At 38.4% G+C, this 19,358-nt stretch overlaps 1 protein-coding gene across 1 annotated transcript; it reads left to right on the top strand.

Annotated features, from left to right (window-relative positions):
• The first annotated feature begins 743 nt into the window (after window positions 1-743).
• On the top strand, window positions 744-17,993 carry LOC119720579 (zinc transporter ZIP13-like). The gene is made up of 9 exons (XM_038190306.1): window positions 744-1,238; window positions 6,151-6,255; window positions 7,732-7,838; window positions 8,533-8,823; window positions 11,654-11,743; window positions 12,747-12,797; window positions 13,006-13,138; window positions 15,268-15,367; window positions 15,975-17,993. Exons 1-9 carry the CDS (start codon window positions 884-886, stop codon window positions 16,048-16,050), a joined length of 1,308 nt encoding a protein of 435 aa, XP_038046234.1. The 5' UTR covers window positions 744-883; the 3' UTR covers window positions 16,051-17,993.
• The last annotated feature ends 1,365 nt before the right edge of the window (window positions 17,994-19,358 follow it).

Below are 19,358 nucleotides of genomic sequence, written 5' to 3'. Positions count from 1 at the left end.
AGTGTGAGGTCAAGTTCTCTGCCATCATCCCAAATCCTTCACAGCAAAACATAGGCTGGAGAATGCAGTCTATATTTTAACGAGCATGTTACCAATCCCCTAGGCCTAGTTCTTTAAAGTCGCGTCCCCCCCCCCCATCTCCCCCATTCCCCCCCCCCCCCCCCCCCAAAAAAAAAAGGAGAAAAAAAGAAGAAGAGGTGTTTGTTTTCTTATTCTGATGAATTTTTTTCTTTTCTATTTAACCTTTTGATAAGAAAAAAACACGAACACTTTCCCCGATTTGGGGTGTCTGCAACCCTCTCGAGAAGGTTATCATTTTGCAAAACAAACTGAACGGGCCCCAAATAATTCCAATGTAGTAAAGAAATCATTCAATATAAAGTTCGGTGGATGTTTCCGTTCGAAACTTCATTCAACTTCGAATATAAACTTTGCTATTGCCAAGAAAATAGCAAATTGAATCGGGGTGGAACTCGAAATAGCAGGAATACATCTTTAAGGTTTGATCACAACACCAGCCCCGACCCAAACCTCGGGCCCATCCAGAACAACCAACCAACCAACCAACTACCCCCCCCCCCCCCGGCCCCCTTCTATCTCCCAGCCCTGGCCCCGCCCACCCATAAGGGTCGAGCGTGTCCGACCTAGCCAATCGTGGAAATAGAAATTAAACGTCAAGATTGTATGCCACGTTTTATTATGGCGCGTCTTGTATGTGGTCCGGAAGCAGAGTGCAAAGCCGGAAATAAACATTGAAAAGTCATCAGACGTTGAGCGTGCAGCTGCAGTGTCTGCTCGCTCACATGTTCATGTCACTTTTCGGGACAAATTTCACCCTTTCCTGCGATTGTTTTGACCTAACACGATATGTGAAGTTGCAGCAATGATTCCTCCAACGAGACATGGGCTTCTCCGTGGAAGAAAGTCGTTTGTTCTCGCCGTTTTAGGTGTGCTTTTGCTGCTGTCGCGGTTGGCGTCGTGTGCGGATATCCACCGTGCCAAAACCCACACGGGAAAAGTTTCCCCTTACCCCGGCCGTGAAAAGAGCAATGTGGACGGCGAGGCTGTCGTGGTGTCAGATGACGCAAGCGGGTCTTTCTCGGAGTTTGAGACTGAATCGAAACCCGGAGGACTGGAGGCGTGGGTGTGTGCCTTGCTCGCAACCATTCTCGTCGGAATGACTGGAATTTTCCCGCTGTTGCTGCCCATTGACATTGGACCTGACGTTCAGAATGGAGGTAAAAAATAACAAGATGAAATTTGCATTTCAAATTTGGGGGGGGGGGGCATGCGAGGGGGGGGGGGTGTATGAACTTAGGGAGGTAGCTAGAGTAGTAAAATTATGTAGAGTGGTCTTTTGACTGTGCTTTTCACTTTATAAGTTTATGCAACCTGTTTTGAATTTGAATTGGGGTCATCATTCTAATTTTACTTAAATCCATGTGAATGATTGTTCATACAGTTTTTCACAGCGGGCCCGCATGCTCTTGTTGGAATTTGTATGCAGCCCTGCCAGTACTGAGTAGATTATGTTCATGTGAACCTCAAGCTACTTAAATGGGCTCCGTGCACAGGTACCCCCCTCAACGGTTACAAAAGAGAGGATTGGCGGAGACTACTGGAACGGAAGTATAGAATGTATTATCTTCATGATTTTTGGTGCCTGACGTTGACGCGAAGACCCCACAGCTTTACATCCACTTACAGTAAAATAAGTCATGCGCGTTCTTCACGCAACAAGTGCGTGAAACAGTACACCATTATGAATGCATTCGCCAATCCTCTCATCATAAAGTGCACACACAAATTTGAAAATGCAGATCATTTGTCTAGCACTGTTGTTCCCATTTTGTGTAGCTGGACATTTTGTTTAGCACACAAACACACCATGATTGTCAAGTGTCAACACAAGGTGTTTAAAGACACGTACATCATGTAGAAACATTTGTATTTGCCCGGAAATGTACTACCGATTTAACAAGAAAATCCTTGCTCAAAATGAAGATATCTGTGAATGTATCCACCGCAAATGGCATCATTTGAAAGAAAACAATAATTGAAGGTGGTTTAAGAAAATGTGCCCGCAAGCACAGGTTTTTTTTTATATGCATTAGCAACAGAATCCAGTAACGGGACCCCCAAAATTGCCTACAGTATCCACAGAGCTATGCATCCTTCTCAAGGTTTGAGCTATTTTGTTGCAAAACAAACAAACACAAATTTCACAAAAAAAACCAAGTGGTACTATGTTTACATTTTAATGTAGTGGCCTTTTATAACCGAACTTAGGAGTTTGCACTTGAAGGGTACATGTAAACAGATACCTGTAACAAGTACACACGTTTTAAAAAAGTACAGAGGCCTTGATTTAAGAGTTTTAACACTTGCCATAACTTTGCTAGATACTAAACCAGTGTTCAAGAATCCAGATTCACTGCCTTCATTTACATACAATCAAGACTGCCACAATGATAATACAAGCACAAAACATTGCCATTGTTGACCATGATAACGTAAGTCTACAGTACATTTTGTCATAATCCACAGGTATGCAACTGTTTCTCAGATCCGCTGAATTCCTCGTTTTTTTTACTCATGAATGCCAATGCAATTTGAAAAATACTACAAATAAAAGTCTTGTGTGGTTTGGGGTTTCCCTGTTTTTTCCAGAATTCCCAGTTGCGTGCCTGAATTCATAATGTACAATACATGCACAGAGACCTTTGCAATTTTCACTGCATTGTCAGCATTTTTTGTTCCATGTGTATCTGTGTGGCAAAAGTCCACATGCACGCACATGTACATGTACATGTACATGTACATGTACAGTATCTTTACACACAAATAAATAGCTCCGGAAATAGCCACATGTACATGTAGAAAATGTCATTTGCAGATGTTGCTATCATTCTTGTCATAGCTGTACGCAATAAAGCCCCTTGACCTGGTCATCATGGCAAAACCAGGGCCCAATTTTGTTCAGCTGCTAAGTAAATATAAAAGTGCTTAAGAAATATTTTCTGCTTAGCAAAATCAAGTGGTAATCACTCTCCAGCAGTATACATTACATGACTTTTTGGCTGGTAACCTTTTTCTGCGAAGTAAACAGTTTCTACACTGAGCATATTTTTTGTTCTTAGTGTAATTTTATGAAAGTGGCCATAGAACCTGTGCTGGACTATCTAACTAACTCGGATATAATCTGTTTCGATCTAAATTTCAGCAGGTTCTCTTCTGACATGTCTGAATGCCTAGTAAATTTTTGTCCAGTTATTCAAAAGAGGAAGTTCTAACAAAGGATAATGTTTTTATTGTCAGGTGAGCAAATAGTTCCAGCTCACCTGCTTTGTTATTGTTTCTTTTCAACCATTAAATTTTATATACATGTACATACATGTACATGTATTTGCATAGTTCCAAGCAGGGAGCTTTCCAAAAAAAGGCTTTTGCAAGGGCAATACAAATGAAAACCACTTGCGTACTCAACTTGTGGTTGAGTTGGTGCTTGGAATGTCTAGTGCAGCTGTTGCTGGGGCCATGCAGGCTTGATGACCTCGTGACTTGGTGACATTGGCAGTTGTGTACCTCTTGCTGTCTGGATGTAATATGACACCTTAAATTGTCACGTAGGCCGTTATATTTGAGTATATCAATGCCATGTGTGTGTGCATGTTAGAGAGACATTACGGTCTGACATGCCTGAAAATGTCATGTTTTGGATTGTTTACTTATCCTATTTTAAAGGAATGGTTGGAAGGAAACTAAACCTAATGTCTTGCCGTTCCTGAGAAAAGACGGGAAAAACCTGTGTTTACATCGGATGGTGGGGGGGGGGGTACATTTTGTGGCATTTGTTCAAGTCATCTCTATTCAATCAACTGTACACGTTGTGTGTTACATCACATTATAAACACAGCACATTTCTTTATGTTGTTTCTGACACGTCCGCAGAATGCGAACCACTGTGTAACAGGATACACAACTAGCACTCAACAGCTCAATTTTTCTGAGCAAAGCTGTGACCCCCAAAGTTCATTCTCGCATGGTTCTGGCTAGAGTAACACAAAAACCACCCAGTTTTTAAAGGATGGTTGTGTGGACGTTTACATACTATACTTTAGTTCAAAGTGTGATTTGTAGCCCAATTGGGCACATTGCAGGCCGTAAATATGCTTCTTTAAGTGGGAGATTTACAATGTACAGTAGTGACAGTACATATACGTGTACAATGTACATGTACATACATGTACAAATGTGCAAAATGTTGTGCAAAAAGTACATGTGCGGTATGTGTAGGGAGCGTACATGTACGCTCCCTACACATACCGCACATGTACTGTTTGCACAACATTTTGCACATTTGTACATGTGCATACATTGTGACAAGGTGTCATCTCATGCTGCCTGGGCATTGATAACACGATCAAAATTATCAAGTGATTGTTCATTCTCTATTTACCGATTATACTCACATGAACATCTACATTTCTATGTCACAATTTTATGAGATGCATGTATGTATGTCATATTTAATTAATGTACCTCCGTAGTAATTCAAAATTTTGAGCCACCGGTACTGCTTAGACGGATTGCTGCGATATGACACACCAAATGATGCTGTTTGAATTCAGCACAATAAAAAACAATGAGCAAGCTTAAAATTAGGTTGAAATGTTTAACTAGACAAGGGACAATAAAGTATCCAATACAATTTGTTAATTTTTTTCAAAGAATTGTCACAACTTTTTTTTGAAACTGTTTTATTAGTGCACACAGTCTGTCAACTTCAATTTAAGCAAAAACTCCGCATTTAAAAAAAAAAATCCCACGATAATTTCTGTTATCATTACCTGCAAATTTATACATGTATTCTCCTTGTCAGCCACATTTCATTTTAAGCCAAAAGAAATTCTATAATCTACATATATAAAGTTGATCACTAAAAAGGGCTGTGTGTACTGTCGGTTCTGCTCTGACCAGTCTGCTACTCCGGCTAGACACTTCCCAGGAAGTACACTCAGTCAACCATACATCCTGAGTCTGTCTTCAAATGTTTTGACTTGGTCTAGCCATTCTATATGAAATTGCACAGTCGCAGTAAAAAGTAAATTTGTTTTTCACAAAAAAAACTATTTGATTTAAAAACAAAAAATACATTGGTTGCTTACAATCAAGGCATTTTGTTAATCAGCCGTCAGTGATCTATATTTTTTAATGAACTGTTTTTGTCAGTCATGACGAAAAATATTCAAAAATCATAATTTTGAAAACCAACTCAAAAATCAAAATGGGAACAAACATTTTGCAAAATACAACCCCCTCAAAGTTCATTCAAGACATGCAATACGTCAGACATTGTTCAGTCGTTGACAGTACAATAGCTTCAGCACCCATTGTTCTTAACCTTTGCTGTGTTATTTCAATGATAACAAATAATCCTAACAGGGTACATGTAGTTCAGGTGCCAGCAAATCTTGCCCAAAACATTATCAGAGATTTTATGTATTATCTTCTGATAGCAGTAATCAGGTCTCAGTCCAAAGGCTGAGGTTTCGTGACTTCAGTTGAACCATGGTTGAACCAAGGATTATAAATGTTTAAAATCAGAGACAACTTTTTAAAAAAAAAAAGGTGTCTCTTTTACATTGCACACAGCATATTTAAACAGTGGTGCATGCCCGTATTCAGTGTGTGTGTTAAGTGTAATTTTGAGAGGCCATCCAAAATATGTGCAAACAGATTCTGAAATAATTTCAACTTCAGTGGGCTCTCTGCGCAAACAAGATGGCGCTTTTTGACCACTTTTGAGAACTCATTAATGTATTTAACATTTTTTTTCAAGAAAACTTCCCAGTGGGAGTGTAATCAGTGTACATCTTGATTTTTATATCACAATTTGATGTATTCTCATGCTTTACAATGTACATGTACATCATCGCAATACTATAGATAACAAAAAAGTTCATGTGTGAGGCAGCGAAGATGACCCCCTTTCCTTCCCAACCCCCCCCCCCCCCATTTTTTTTTTTAAAAGCAGGCCAAGCACAAAGCGAGGTGAGCGAGGCAAAGCCTCATGTGTGTATATTGCAGCATTCTCGTCAGTGGTTTAAATCATCATGATTCATGGGGTCATGCCTGACTTTCTTTCAGATGGAGCAGCCAGGTTTAAGTGCCTCCTCAGTTTTGCAGTAGGCGGTTTGCTTGGCGATGTCTTCCTTCATCTGATGCCAGAGGCGTGGTCACACGTCGCTCCAGGTAAATATACATAGCTGCCAACTGTTACTAATTTTTCGTAATTATTACGAATTGTTTGTTAAATTACGAAAATACGATTTGCCACTAAAACATTACGAATTTCCCATTTTCTACCTAATAGAAAAAAAAAATACTTGTAAAGTATCGTTTTTGACCGAAAACTTCTGGCGAAATGTCGCGATAATGGATGGACTGGTGACAAGTCTAATAAGAATGCAGTCAAGCACCTGATAGACATCAATGCAGTGTGCGCAGTGGAGTACTTGAGGACCAGACTAAAACTATTTTTCAATGGTGTGTCATTTGTGTGCATCTCGTGGATGTGTGGTTGTGTGTACTGTATGTGAGTACTTTTCAGTGACGATCGTGAGCACATTTGGTCGCTTTTTGCCGGGTTGAGACCCATCAGTGCGACAATTTAATCATGGAATTTAATAAGAGTATGGTTGGAATAATTGGTATTACAGTTTGAGTTTGTCACAACGTCCAGAAAAGATAAATCAGCATGCGTTTGCAAGGTATGTTGGCGGGATATTTCTATTGCATACGGTCATGACGGTGGCCCTAAATCATTGTGTGTAAAAACATTGATACGAACTCGAAACTCCACATCGATAGCATGCATCTCCAAAAAAATATGCGCATATTTTATTATTGCTATTATTTATTTGACTCCAACAAACAAATACAGACATTAAAAAAAATTAATTAAAAAAAAAAAAAAAACAATTTAATTTTTTTTTTTTTAAAATTATCTTTTGGCCTACATTACATTATTATTCACAAGAAGAAGGGTATGCACATGAATGTGTACATGTAAACCATGTACCTGTACTCGATGTTGGTAAAGCTTTTGATAAAACGAGCAGTTGAAAATGACCGCGCGGGTTGATTACTAATTGGGATTTTGAAATGTTGGCAGCTATGAATATAGTTTCAACGGTAGAAATGTCCTTAACCCTAACTCCCTGGGCATTTTTTGCTAGGATGCAACCTCATTCCTGCAAAATCCTCCCACTTCCTCAATACAGCATACAGCCTCAATCCTTCAAAATCCTATGTTTACATTTCTTGAATGGTCCTTGGAGGGGTGACCACTGCCTCAATCCCGCAAAATCCTCCAGCAGTCACTGTTAATATGTTGAGGCCGCAGAGTAAGTGACATCTTCAGCAGTGCGGAGGATTTCAAGTTTAATCTAGACCTAAAATTATGCATGTCTGCATCCTTCAAATCAGCCACACATTTTGCCATATAGCCTCAACCCTGCAAAATCTTCCATTTTGCAAGGAGGATTTTGGAGGATTTGGGAAGGTTAGGTTTAACGCACTACATGTAAGCAAGCTGACTATGCCAATAGCTTGGTATTCCAATGAGACGTAATATGACATCTCGCTTTGTTCACATGTGGCTTTGAAAAAAACACCTGCCGAATGATAGCCTAAAAATATGATCTTCCCTTCCCCCTTTATTTGCAGAGGATCACAGCGGTCAGATGAGGATTGGAGTTTGGGTGCTGACTGGAATCTTCACCTTTCTCGTTCTAGAGAAAATGTTTGGAGAGAGCGAGAGTGACCAAAAAGTGGTAATAATGAATAAAAAAACTGACATTGCACTTTAAAAAATGCATCACGACACTATACGACAGACTGATTCCGAAAGTCAAAAAAGCCGAAAGAAAAGACACAAGATGTGAAATCAAGTCATGCAGGTCGGGTCATGGCATCTGTTAATATATAGTGGCTTCATGACTCATTTGCTTTGTGAAGTTTGGTCAAGAATATGAAAGTGACCGGTTGAAAAACACATTTGCCCATGTACATTGCACAACTTGCAAAAGCCTTAAATAAACTTTAACCTAAAGTATCATTTCTTTTAGTTCCTTATTTGTTTTAAGCAATGTACGTGTACTGGTACATGAATGTCATTGTAAATACCGGTACATGTAACTTGGCTTTCAATTTATATACATACAGTGTATGTACATTGTATGTACATGTAGATTTGAATGAATAAGAGTGCTATGGTTATTGTACTGTCTTTTGAAAAAAAAATTAAAATAGCATCTCTCCAGTGTTTTCTTTAATAACACTTGAACACAAATTATTAAAATACTAAGCTTTTGAAATTCATGCCGCAATGATGTCATAGGGTTCGACGGTATTCCGAAATTCAAATTTCTTCAAACTCAGTGTTTTCATGCACTGTAATCCACAACTATGCAGAAAAGAATATCTCACCAAATTTTTAATGAGGAAAAACATTTCCATTATTATCAGGAGTCGGGCCCCAAGAGCAAAGAAGCGAAAACCTCCCATGAAGAAGGCAAAGCCAACAAGTACACAACGCTGTCAGATACCACCTTGCCAGAATTGGCAAAGAATGGCCATGCCACCATCTTGCCACAGACCAAACCGAAGACCAGGAAGAGAAGAAAGACGCAGGAAAATGGGCGGGGCAAGGGCGGGGGCGTGGCTAACGGCTCAGTAGCCAATGGGCACGTCGGATGTGCTGAACAGAGCACGACAATGACCAATCACAAAGCAGACGACAAGGAAGCTAAAGTTAAGGTAAAAGTCAAGTCTGAAACATTGAATGTTTTGAATTGTAAATATCTGGTTGTTGCACAAACGTGCACACTTGGGACTCTTTTAAATAATGAATTATGTCAACAGCGAATGTTATTTCCGAAAAGCAGACTTCACAATGTAAGTCATTTTTTTTTATCTTCTCAGCTAAATTGCTCATCTATCAGATTTTGTCAATTGGCAATTCTTTTAAGAGGTCTGTGCTTAAGTTCAAAATTCCACTGTCGTTGATGACACTGCATGGTTTGTTGGTGTAATTATTTAAGGATCTGTCAGGCACACCTGTGAGAATCACACTATCAATTGGTAATTAATAAGAACGCTGTGTCTTTTTCTTACACTTGTTTGTTTACAGTGCAAACAGGGTTCTAAAATTTAAAAAAACCTTCTTTTTTTTGGTTCTTTTTTGTAGTTTGGGTGTTTATTTTATTTCTATTATTTTGTATAGGTTTTTTTTCTGTTCATTTTAGCTGTGGGTGGGGAGGAGTGGTTGAAACAGAAATTAGAAAAGTTTGTTGTGGTCAAAATGAATAGATCCCTGTCACCATGTACATGTATGTTTCTCCCTGTCTGCTCTCCATATTTGTACCCTCAATCCCGTGGATAAAAAAAAATCCTTGGGTCTAGTGAGCACACAGGATCTTCTGGCTCTGTACCTCGCATGTTTCCAAAAATACAGGTGTCCTGAATAATGTACATCCACCCTTTTGTGCACTTTGGCAAAATCCTCCAGTCATATGTTTTATCTAAATATATAGTTGTGCATTCTGTCCTAATTCATTTGTATATTTTTTCTGCCCAATGTTGATCACTCGAAACCTTACCCCTTCGCAGTAAACAAAAGTGTACATTTCCAGCTAAGTGTACAGATGGCCATAACTCATTTCCATATGTTGCTGTCAATCTTTTTTTTTTTACATAATTGTCTTCCGTGTAAAAACTATTATGCATATTTTCAGAATGATATTTATTTCATATGCCATGGATGTTTCACATTTTGAGGTTTTACAATTTCTACAACGGAACTCAAACATGTACCAGATGTGAATATTGTTCCCAAAAAATATGACTTTATAATAGTATTGATTTTTCAACTGGAAAGCAAACTTTCCATTATTCAATTCTTTTTTTTTTTTCTGGGCCATTTAGTTCGGCCAATTTTTCATGCAGGTTTGCGTTTCTCACGATTCACCACTGATATCGATTGCCAGCCATGCGTAATACTCGCACAGTGCAGCACCCCGTCCCCCCCCCCCCCCCTCAATGACTCTTAATGTGTTTATCCTGAACGAAGCTGTCCAAATAGGGTACATGCCTTAGAGGTTCTCAAATATCAGCAAAACACTTCAAATATCAAGATAGGTATTGCGTACCGGGAATTTGTATCTTTTTTTAAAATGTGCACAGGAGGGGGGAAAAAAATATTTTTGACGAATTTTTAAAAGTCTTTTTTTTTTACCTTTCTGTAGAAATATGGCAGCCATATTCTGGATAATTCTGTTGTAGTTTTTGAAGTGGAGCAGGTGTATCATACTGCCTTTTTAATCTTTTGGACAATGTTTCCAGAATTCTTTTGTGACTTTACATGTATTAAAATGGGCTTTTTCATTGTTCAGAGTCCTAAAAATTACCATTACCTTAAAACTTTGGATACTTCTTTTTTTGATAGCGGAAATCTATGTGCAGACGCCTGTGTATATGTTTTAAATTGGTACAGGATCAAATATTTGTTTGATCCAAACAAAACAAAAACAAACAAAGCATTGTTATTTTTTTTCCATTTCAAGAAAGATGTCAGTACAAAGAAATGTGTACAAAAGCTCCAAAAATAACACATTTGCAGTCCTTGACTCTTGAAAAAGAGAGAAAACACAAGTTCTGCAGAGACTCAGCATTCTTCTATTTTGTTTTTAAACATACTTCGTGTGTGGGTAGAAACAGAAGATAAAATCCCACAGATAAAACTCTTTTTTTTTATTCCCGAGTGTAAGTACCGACAGAAGGCCTCTTAGTTTTTCCCCACAATCGGCTTTAATCAGATTGAAATCAAATGCCGTCCGCATGCATCCCCACGTGCCATCTCACCGCGCCGTTATCACTAACGCGTGACGTTCATTGCGGAGATTCCAATCGCATTATTTGAGCTCACTTTCCCCCCTCTTGCGTAGTGCAGTCACATCTGATAAATCGTGACATAAGTATGCCGGGCTTGTCCTCACAGCAAACAGGGAGAGATTTTGGCAATCCATATTTTTTTCAAGCAGTGTGGTCTGTCGCTCTCTCCCTGCTGTAGTATGCACAAAAAATGGATAGACTCTCAATTTCAGACTCCTAAAAATTTACATTTTAACTTAACATTTGTGTCATCAGAGCTATTTTATTACAAAGTGCCTTCCAAATGGTACCTGATATTGTTTTTACAAGTCTGAATTTTGTTGTGTTTTATTTTATTTCACTGAAAAAAATGTGAACATTTAGATTTGTACGGCTTCCGACTGTATGACTTCGTTTGTCAAAAATTAACACCAAAACTGATATCCATGATCAAGATTAAGAGCATTCTTTGTTTAGTGAAAGAATTTGACACATTGCAGGTTGAAAGCTCAAAAAGGATTCTGCTGTTTTATTATATCCCAGCATTTGTTATTTTTTATTTGTTTGATATCTGTATTTTACCCTCTGTGTACATGTACATAATAAATTGAAAATCTCTCCTCTCTGGCATTTTCAAATATAAATATTGTAGAATAGTTGGGGTAAAGCAAAACCACTAATTTTTTTTTTTTTTTTTTTTTTTTTAACATATTGTCAGGTTATCGGGTACCTCAATCTTCTTGCCAATTTCATCGACAACTTCACCCACGGCCTGGCCGTAGCTGGCAGTTTCTTGATTAGCAATAAGGTAGGTTGTTTGGTGGATATTTTGATGGGAACTTTACTAGATCCTACACAGTCCACCACTGTAAAGGAAACCAATGGGATATTCATCATGTTCATAGTTGAGTCCATCACAAGTCCGTCATTTGTCAATCACAAGTCATCCAGTCACCCGATCCGACTACCCACCGTCGTTAACCCTAACCCCCCTAGCCCTTTTTGCTGGGAACCATCCTCAATCCTCCAAAATCCTCCAAAAAAAAATTTATTTTTCAAACTTTTCAGAAAATTTTCAGACAGTCCTGCCTCAAAATGCATTCATCTTCAATCCTTCAAAATCCTCCTGATCCAAAAATGTTCAAATGAAGGGTACCCAGCCCCTCAATCCTTCAAAATCGTCAGACAGTCCTGCCTCAAAATACCATTCAGCCTCAATCCTCCAAAATCCTTTTCTGAAAAAATACCATTCAGCCTCAATCCCCCAAAATCCTTTTCAGAAAAAATACCATTCAGCCTCAATCCTCCAAAATCCTTATTTAAAAAAATACCATTCAGCCTCAATTCTCCAAAATCCTCCAAAATCACAATGAGGATTTTGGAGGATTGAGGAGGGTTAGGGTTAAGTGAGGCTTTTTACGTGTGAATGCCACACTATAGGCGTGCCGGTAATATACTATAATACGCCAAATGTATTACGTAAGTAGCACGGCAGTGTTTAATCTGGTGGGCATAACAAGCAAAGAAATTGAAGGTTGTTCAAAGTGGCTTGCGTAGTATAGTGGTTAGTGGGAAGGATGGGTTTTTAGAAGGTACGTGGTTTCGAATCCCTGCTCAAGTGGCAATGCTCTGCCTTCCCCTATCCTACAAAATCCACCAAAATCTCATGGTAGGTTTTAGAAGATCTTGGAGGATTAAAATCATTATCTTCTGAACCTCTGCAGATTTTAACAAAGCATGAGCATTCAGAATTCTGACTTCGATGATAAATAATGCTTTTTTCACTAATGATTATTTGGTTTCCTGTGTAGGTTGGTATACTGACAACTGCTGCCATACTGCTACATGAAATTCCACATGAGGTATGTACACTACACTACAGCTCTGGTAACATACATGTAGCATCACTGCGCCGACCTGACTACCCTGTTTGTCGGTTTGTTGGTTGGCTCCCTGTTAGTCTAGCTGTTTTCCAGCTTGGCTATCCACCGTACAATTTTCTGACAGTTTGTTTTTCAATTTTCTGACAGTTTGTTTTTCAACGTATTTTTCCATGGTGTTCCTCAACAGATCGGTGACTTTGCGATCCTGTTACGGTCAGGTTTCAACAGATGGCAGGCTGCCAAAGCACAGGTCTTCACAGCCACGGGGGGTCTGTGTGGGGCCTTGCTGGCCCTCATGTCAGAGTCCGCCGAAAAAGCAGGTATGGGGATAAACTTTTGAGTAATATATAATTTTATCTGAACACCTAATCTTGGAAGTGATTTTGCAACGGCAGGGAAGATCTGTTTATCATTTCGTCGGTCGCACCATGAAGTGACGTACCGTGTGCAAAAAAGTCCACAGACGATCTGTCACTTCGTGGTGTGGCAAAACTGTCGTATACATCACTTTATGATGCACTTGACAATTTCTTGAAACATTGAAGTACTGAAGGTAGCAGACCAGTAAATAAACTTCCATAGACCCCAATGGTAAAAGCTCCCACTTCAAAAATTCGGGAAAAATACTCACAACTCTCCAAGGTGTTCGAATCATCAAATTAAAGCTGATTTCATCATCTTTCATTTTCTTTTCAATTTTTGGGGGGTCAACTGATGACTTTTAGGAGAAATTTCCGTCTGAAGATGATCACCCCTGAAAATAGTCCTGAAGCCCATCGCCATTTTGAAAAACGATGCCTACTCTCCATTGCAAAATAGAGCGCTTTTAGGGTTCAAATTACATCAAAATTACACAGAACTGCAAGCTCCCAGTCCTGTGCACGGCTTCCACCCATAGTTTTTACAAAACCTCAAGTTCATGGCCCACAGCATGCTCAAATACCGAAGATTTTGAGGGCATGCAAATCGTGATTTGGCCGGCGCAGGCAATTTCGGACCGATTTACTGGTCTGCACCCTGAATGGTTTTGGTTAACCACCTGAAAGTATGAATGCCGCCCTCTGTTGTTTAGATATATCCAGGTTTTAATGTAGTGTGCACATATGAGGGCAGTATGTGTGCACTACCACAACAAGGATATGTTGTATAAAGAAAGAAACCCTGAATCACATCGCTTTTCTTGCTTGGAAACTTCTTGAACCTTCAAAAATCCTTTGATGCACTAGAAACTAAAGGCACATTCTTTGACCTTTCAAGAGGTGTCTGGACTGTACCATCCTCAATCCTACAAAATCCTTCAAAATCTTCTGATACAGTTTTCAGGATTGAATTATTGGAATTATGGGAAATATTGTCTAGTTACCTGCTTTCAACTTAGGGGTGTGCGTCTACGGGTTGTTTGGGAATCGGGTACCCAATTGGAAAAAATCACGGGTACCTTTTAAAGAAATCCAACCCTAACATTTAAATCTCGGAATGTTCTGGTCACATTGTTCATAAAGGTTTACACAATAATACTACCGCATCGGTGCGTCAATACAGCAAAATACAAGTGTGTACAGTGAGCTCTTAAGCCTTACGGTATAAATTGCATTTTCGCAAGCCACGTAATCATTTTTGTGCATCTGTTTTGTTTTTCTATATAGCCTGGCTTTCTTTTTCAATTTTTGCTGCTTCCCTATCAGTGACAGTCAAAACTTTCTTTTTCGTCGTCTGAGAAGTTAATAAGTAATTTGTAAAGTTGTTTACGGGTACCCAAATCTATAATCTTGAACTGGTTCTTGACATCAGCAATTGGGCACCCTGGTCTGATGCACAGCCCTACATGTATTTCAAATTCTGCAGAAATATTACCATAGTAACAGTAACTTTTGATCCATATTTCAGTTATTTCAATTATTTTGGCAGAAAAATGCACATATCATTTCTGGTATCAAAAGAGGTGTTCACAATTGTCAAATTAATTGCATATTATAATTCATTGAGCGAAAAGGTCCGGTAGTGCACAATTCAAAAAATTAAAAAGGAAGGTATGTACCCACCAATTTGTTTTTCCCAGGTTGTAGGGTTGAGGCACTAGATGTACTGAATGTTTTCAAACTACATTGCTTGGTCATCCAGCATTTTATTACTTGTGATAGTTGTGGCTTGCTGCCAAACGTAAACAAACATATAAAAGTTAATTGCGGAAAAAACACTGGAGGCACACGTGTCCATGTCTGAATCTTTCCATTTTCGCTTTTACTTTCGATATCCATGATGACAATTTCTATTTTTAAGAAATGCCACGTTGTTTTGTTTAAAGTGTAACAACATGTGTGCACTTCCACTTTCAGATGCGTTCTGGTTTTGTTTACCATTTTTAGTGAATTGTAAACATTCTACCTTTTTGCGTATTAAGTGTACCCTAAAACGAGCTAAAATGGATTCGCCTAAATTTTTAACCTAGGTGATAGTGCAGCATGGATTCTACCATTCACCTCGGGGGGGTTTCTAAATATCGCACTGGTGACAGTTCTACCAGATCTGCTGGAGGAAACCAACCCAAGGTAAAAAGCATACATATGCATGAAGAGGCGGGGCTAATAAAATGTAAACAAAGTGATTGGCTGTTGTACATAGATTCTGGCAGGAGGCCAATATTATTTGGCCAATCAATAACAGTATTGGCTTATTAAGCCTCCTATGCAAACATGCATTCTTTGCCAAGTTGTCCTTTTCATTCGAAATCAATCAAGTGACTGTTTTCAACAGTTAAGAGTTCCCAGCCGACATAAAGCAGGATTGACTGGCTGTGACTGTTTATGCAACTTGATACACCTGTGATTTGACTGTAGGTGATTGACTGCAGTTTCCTGCTTTTGTCGGTTGACTGAATTTGACTGTTCACAGTACTTGCATTGCATATGATCCAACATTTTGTGACTAGCCTGTGTAATAGGCATGGCAGGGGAAGTGGATGGGATTGTTGACTGTCTGTGACTGTTAAAACAGTTGGAGGGTTAATGAATAATTCATTAACAAATTGTCTCCTTGTAAGTACATCTTCTAAATGTAGCTTAACAAAGATGAAAAAGCGACAAAGGTATTATTTCTTTTATATAAATTTCTCATAAATTTGTTTTTTGGTTTTGTGTATATTTTTTTTTTTGCCAGGGAAAGTGTCAAACAAGTTTTCTTTCTCCTATGCGGTGTTGCAGTCATGGGGGCTGTCAATCTCATCGCTGATTGAGAACGACTCTCAGACACACTACAAGTACATCATGGCTGTTTATATTGTGAGCTAAACGTAACCAGTTATCTGAGAAGGTAACCTTGTCATCTAACAGTGACAAAGTTTATCAACTATACTGAAAATTCAATATTGGCTTTGCCCTTCTGCAACATATGTTTATAAAAACTGTATACTAAGTGTTCTCCTGGGTAATTGTGAGATAAAAAGCACAAACTGCTCAGGTGGGACTCGAACCCACGACCTCTTGCTAACAAGTGCAGACATCTTACCACTGGACCACCAATCTTGCCGGGGTTGGGTGGCTGGCTCGAATCTGATGTAGCAGTGGGTACTGTTCTGGTCTAGTGGTAAGACATCTGCACTAGTATCTAGTAGCGGGAGGTCGTGGGTTCGAGTCCCACCCAAGTAGTTTTTGAATTATTTTTCACAATCATTCAGGACAACATTTAGTATAGAGTGTTTGTAAAAAATAAAGTGTCGGTTAATGGCAAAACCTAATATTGAGTTTACATCACCCCAACGCAAATTAGATTTTGTGATATATGCTGAACTTGTCTGGCTAGCTGTGCAAGTAAGTCTGCAGCTAGACAGTCACTAACACCGTTGGTTAGTAACAAGGTAAATTACTGTGAACAGTTCTCTTTTGGAACTCACGTCAAGTCATTTTATATAATATGCAAGAGGTCAACAGCTGTGTCTTAAAGCTTACGCGAAAACGAGTAATGAGTTAGACATATTCCGACTCTGACAAATGTGAAGTGATTTTGTTGTGCCTCGTGCGTAGTAATTTAATTAATCCTATGCAGTAATGAATGTTTGAATGATAAAGTTGCCTTTGTTGTTTATGTGGACAAAATGGGAAACAAACGTTTCTCTAATACACCAGTTTTGAACCACCATCAATAAAATGGAGAGTTAATGTAAAAAAAATTAAACATATCATGAAGCAGACATTATTTTTGTGTTGGTTTAGTAAATTCAGTCGTTAATCAAGACATTTTTAAAAATTTAAATCATGGATATGATTGGATATAAATACTATATCATTTGTATGCGATGTACTTTAACCACCAATATAAAGTGAAACTCGGCATGCACTTACATCGAGAAATGAGTTTGCTTTGCTTCGTTAACGCTGCAAAATGTATGAACGTTTGATGTTTTAAATTCTTTAAAACCACAGAGTGATCAAAGTAATGCAAGTTTAAGAATATATAATTTTTTTTTGTAAAGGAATTTAGAAGTGTAAAATCATGTTAATAATGCTATAATCCTGCCAGTTAGAGATTTGTTTATGTGATTCAAAGTAATCACGATTTGAGCTTATTTTATTTTTCAATCTATTTTTCTTACCAATGAATAGTGAAGAAGAATGTGCCATTTGTTTTAATTCATGTATATTGATTAATCTTTACTTCTAGGTACAAGTGCGTGTAGAAAGATTTTGTCTGGAGGGTGCTAGAGACATTTCACAAATACTGCAACAATCCAACTTCTGTAACGGAAAGCTAATTATCACACAAGTCGGTGGGTGAACAGTGAATCGAGCTATATAAAATGGAGACAATAATCAACTTTTGATCCTTTGGACCGAACGGAACAATACTTGTGGAACCCTTGTAAAGGCCGTAAGTTAATTCACATATTAAACTTCAGTCAACACTACATGTACTTAAATATGACCAGATGAATGCAAATTGTGTACTTTCACCGGTGTTGCAAAAATAAGTGAAGTAAACGACTCCGAATCATGTTTGCGGGATAAACGATGCAGCAAAGCAACTTTGAGGAATGTCATTGTAAACGTTACAGACAGGGTATATGTTGTCACCAAAATATAATAAAAACGGAGGTTTGGACAGAGGATGTAAGTTCTGTGTAATTTTAATTCAGCTATATTGTAAATACGTCGCCAATAAAATTAAAACTTTTTTTTCAAATTGGCCTCTCTTACCGTCTATTGCTTCCTAGTTTTTATTTTATTTACCAAGTCAAAGCAATTGACGTCACGGTGACAAGAAGTACGTGAAAGGGTCATTTTTCGCTGTTACAGACTATTTTCAATTAGCGGCCATGTTTTAAGGATGTTTGTTATTTTATTCAGGAACAATGAATGCACACGTGATCTACTTGTGAATATCCCTGTGGATCAAAAGCATACACCTCTAAGATGCCGTACTCTTCAGAAAAGTCTTTGAATTATCTGAGACATATCTCCATTTCTCCTTTATTTCCTTGCGGCAACGGTTTCTTGGGACAAGTCCCACTCATGATTATTGCCATAATTAGGTTGTCGTTTCAATTCTCTCTATCAGTTTACTTTTCCTCGAAAGTAATTACTGTCAATTTACACCAAACAGACGGTTTGTTTGAAAGGATTCAGGGTGCCCATAAATTTGTCATTTTCCCGTCTCGGTGTTTACAACATTGTCATTAAAAAGCATGGAAAGTGAAACTAAACACATTCTGTGTTACTATGCTTGCTGTTAATTTTTTATTTTTGACCATAGAAAGAAGTAATGTTCTCTATCAGGCAATGGACCTCATGTGACGCCATTTTGGAAATCAAAGTGAGGCATTTAACGCGAACAAACATGGCCGACCTGCGATTTGCTTGCGCCAGGATGGAACCGTCGGTATCAAGCAATAAAGTCATAAATCCTCAGGTCACCATTTGAGAATACGAGAGAGCACAATTTGTCAAGCTAGTAGACCATGCATGGATTTATCTTCCGACATCACACTGCAAGATGGCGCTCTTCAAATGTATCATCTGAATCAAAAGCAAAGAAAGAAAAACATTGATTTTGTGTCATACCTTGTAAAAAAAAATCATTATATTACAATTTGAATATGTGAACTCATTGGCAAAGTAAACATGGAATATTAGGCAGCAATTGTTGATATTATGACGACAATATCTCCCAGTTTAAGTAGGCCTATCTTAAGTTATTTTGTATTCATTGGTAGTAATTTCTGAAGTTGTGCCCTAATGTCTGTCATGATGTTGACCTCAGTCGCGAAATTCATCAGTGTGCAGCATGTAACTGTCTCATCGTGTGCGCTGATCAGAGGATCATGATCTTGACCTTGATCTTCATCATGACATCAGTCGACGTCAGTGCTGTCGCCTACGTCATGCTTACGTCATTAACATAAGGTTATCCATCAATACATGCCTAGGTCTTTCTGTGGCAGAAAAACATGCTTACAACATTAAACATATGCATATCTTATTATTTTAATAAACATGTGCATACCTTATCTAACTTACATCAATTGTATTCCTACTTCATGAATACGTC

The sequence above is a fragment of the Patiria miniata genome, unplaced genomic scaffold, assembly GCF_015706575.1.
Source record: "Patiria miniata isolate m_02_andy unplaced genomic scaffold, ASM1570657v1 HiC_scaffold_9, whole genome shotgun sequence".
Lineage (NCBI taxonomy): Eukaryota > Metazoa > Echinodermata > Asteroidea > Valvatida > Asterinidae > Patiria > Patiria miniata.
This window is presented reverse-complemented; position numbering and strand designations above follow the sequence as displayed.

Coding starts and splice junctions, on each gene's coding strand:
- LOC119720579 (XM_038190306.1), top strand. CDS start 884: ATGATTCCTCCAACGAGACATGGGCTTCTCCGTGGAAGAAAGTCGTTT. Junction 13,139..15,267: donor AGAGTCCGCCGAAAAAGCAG/GTATGGGGATAA, acceptor TTTTTAACCTAG/GTGATAGTGCAGCATGGATT. Junction 15,368..15,974: donor CTGGAGGAAACCAACCCAAG/GTAAAAAGCATA, acceptor TTTTTTTGCCAG/GGAAAGTGTCAAACAAGTTT.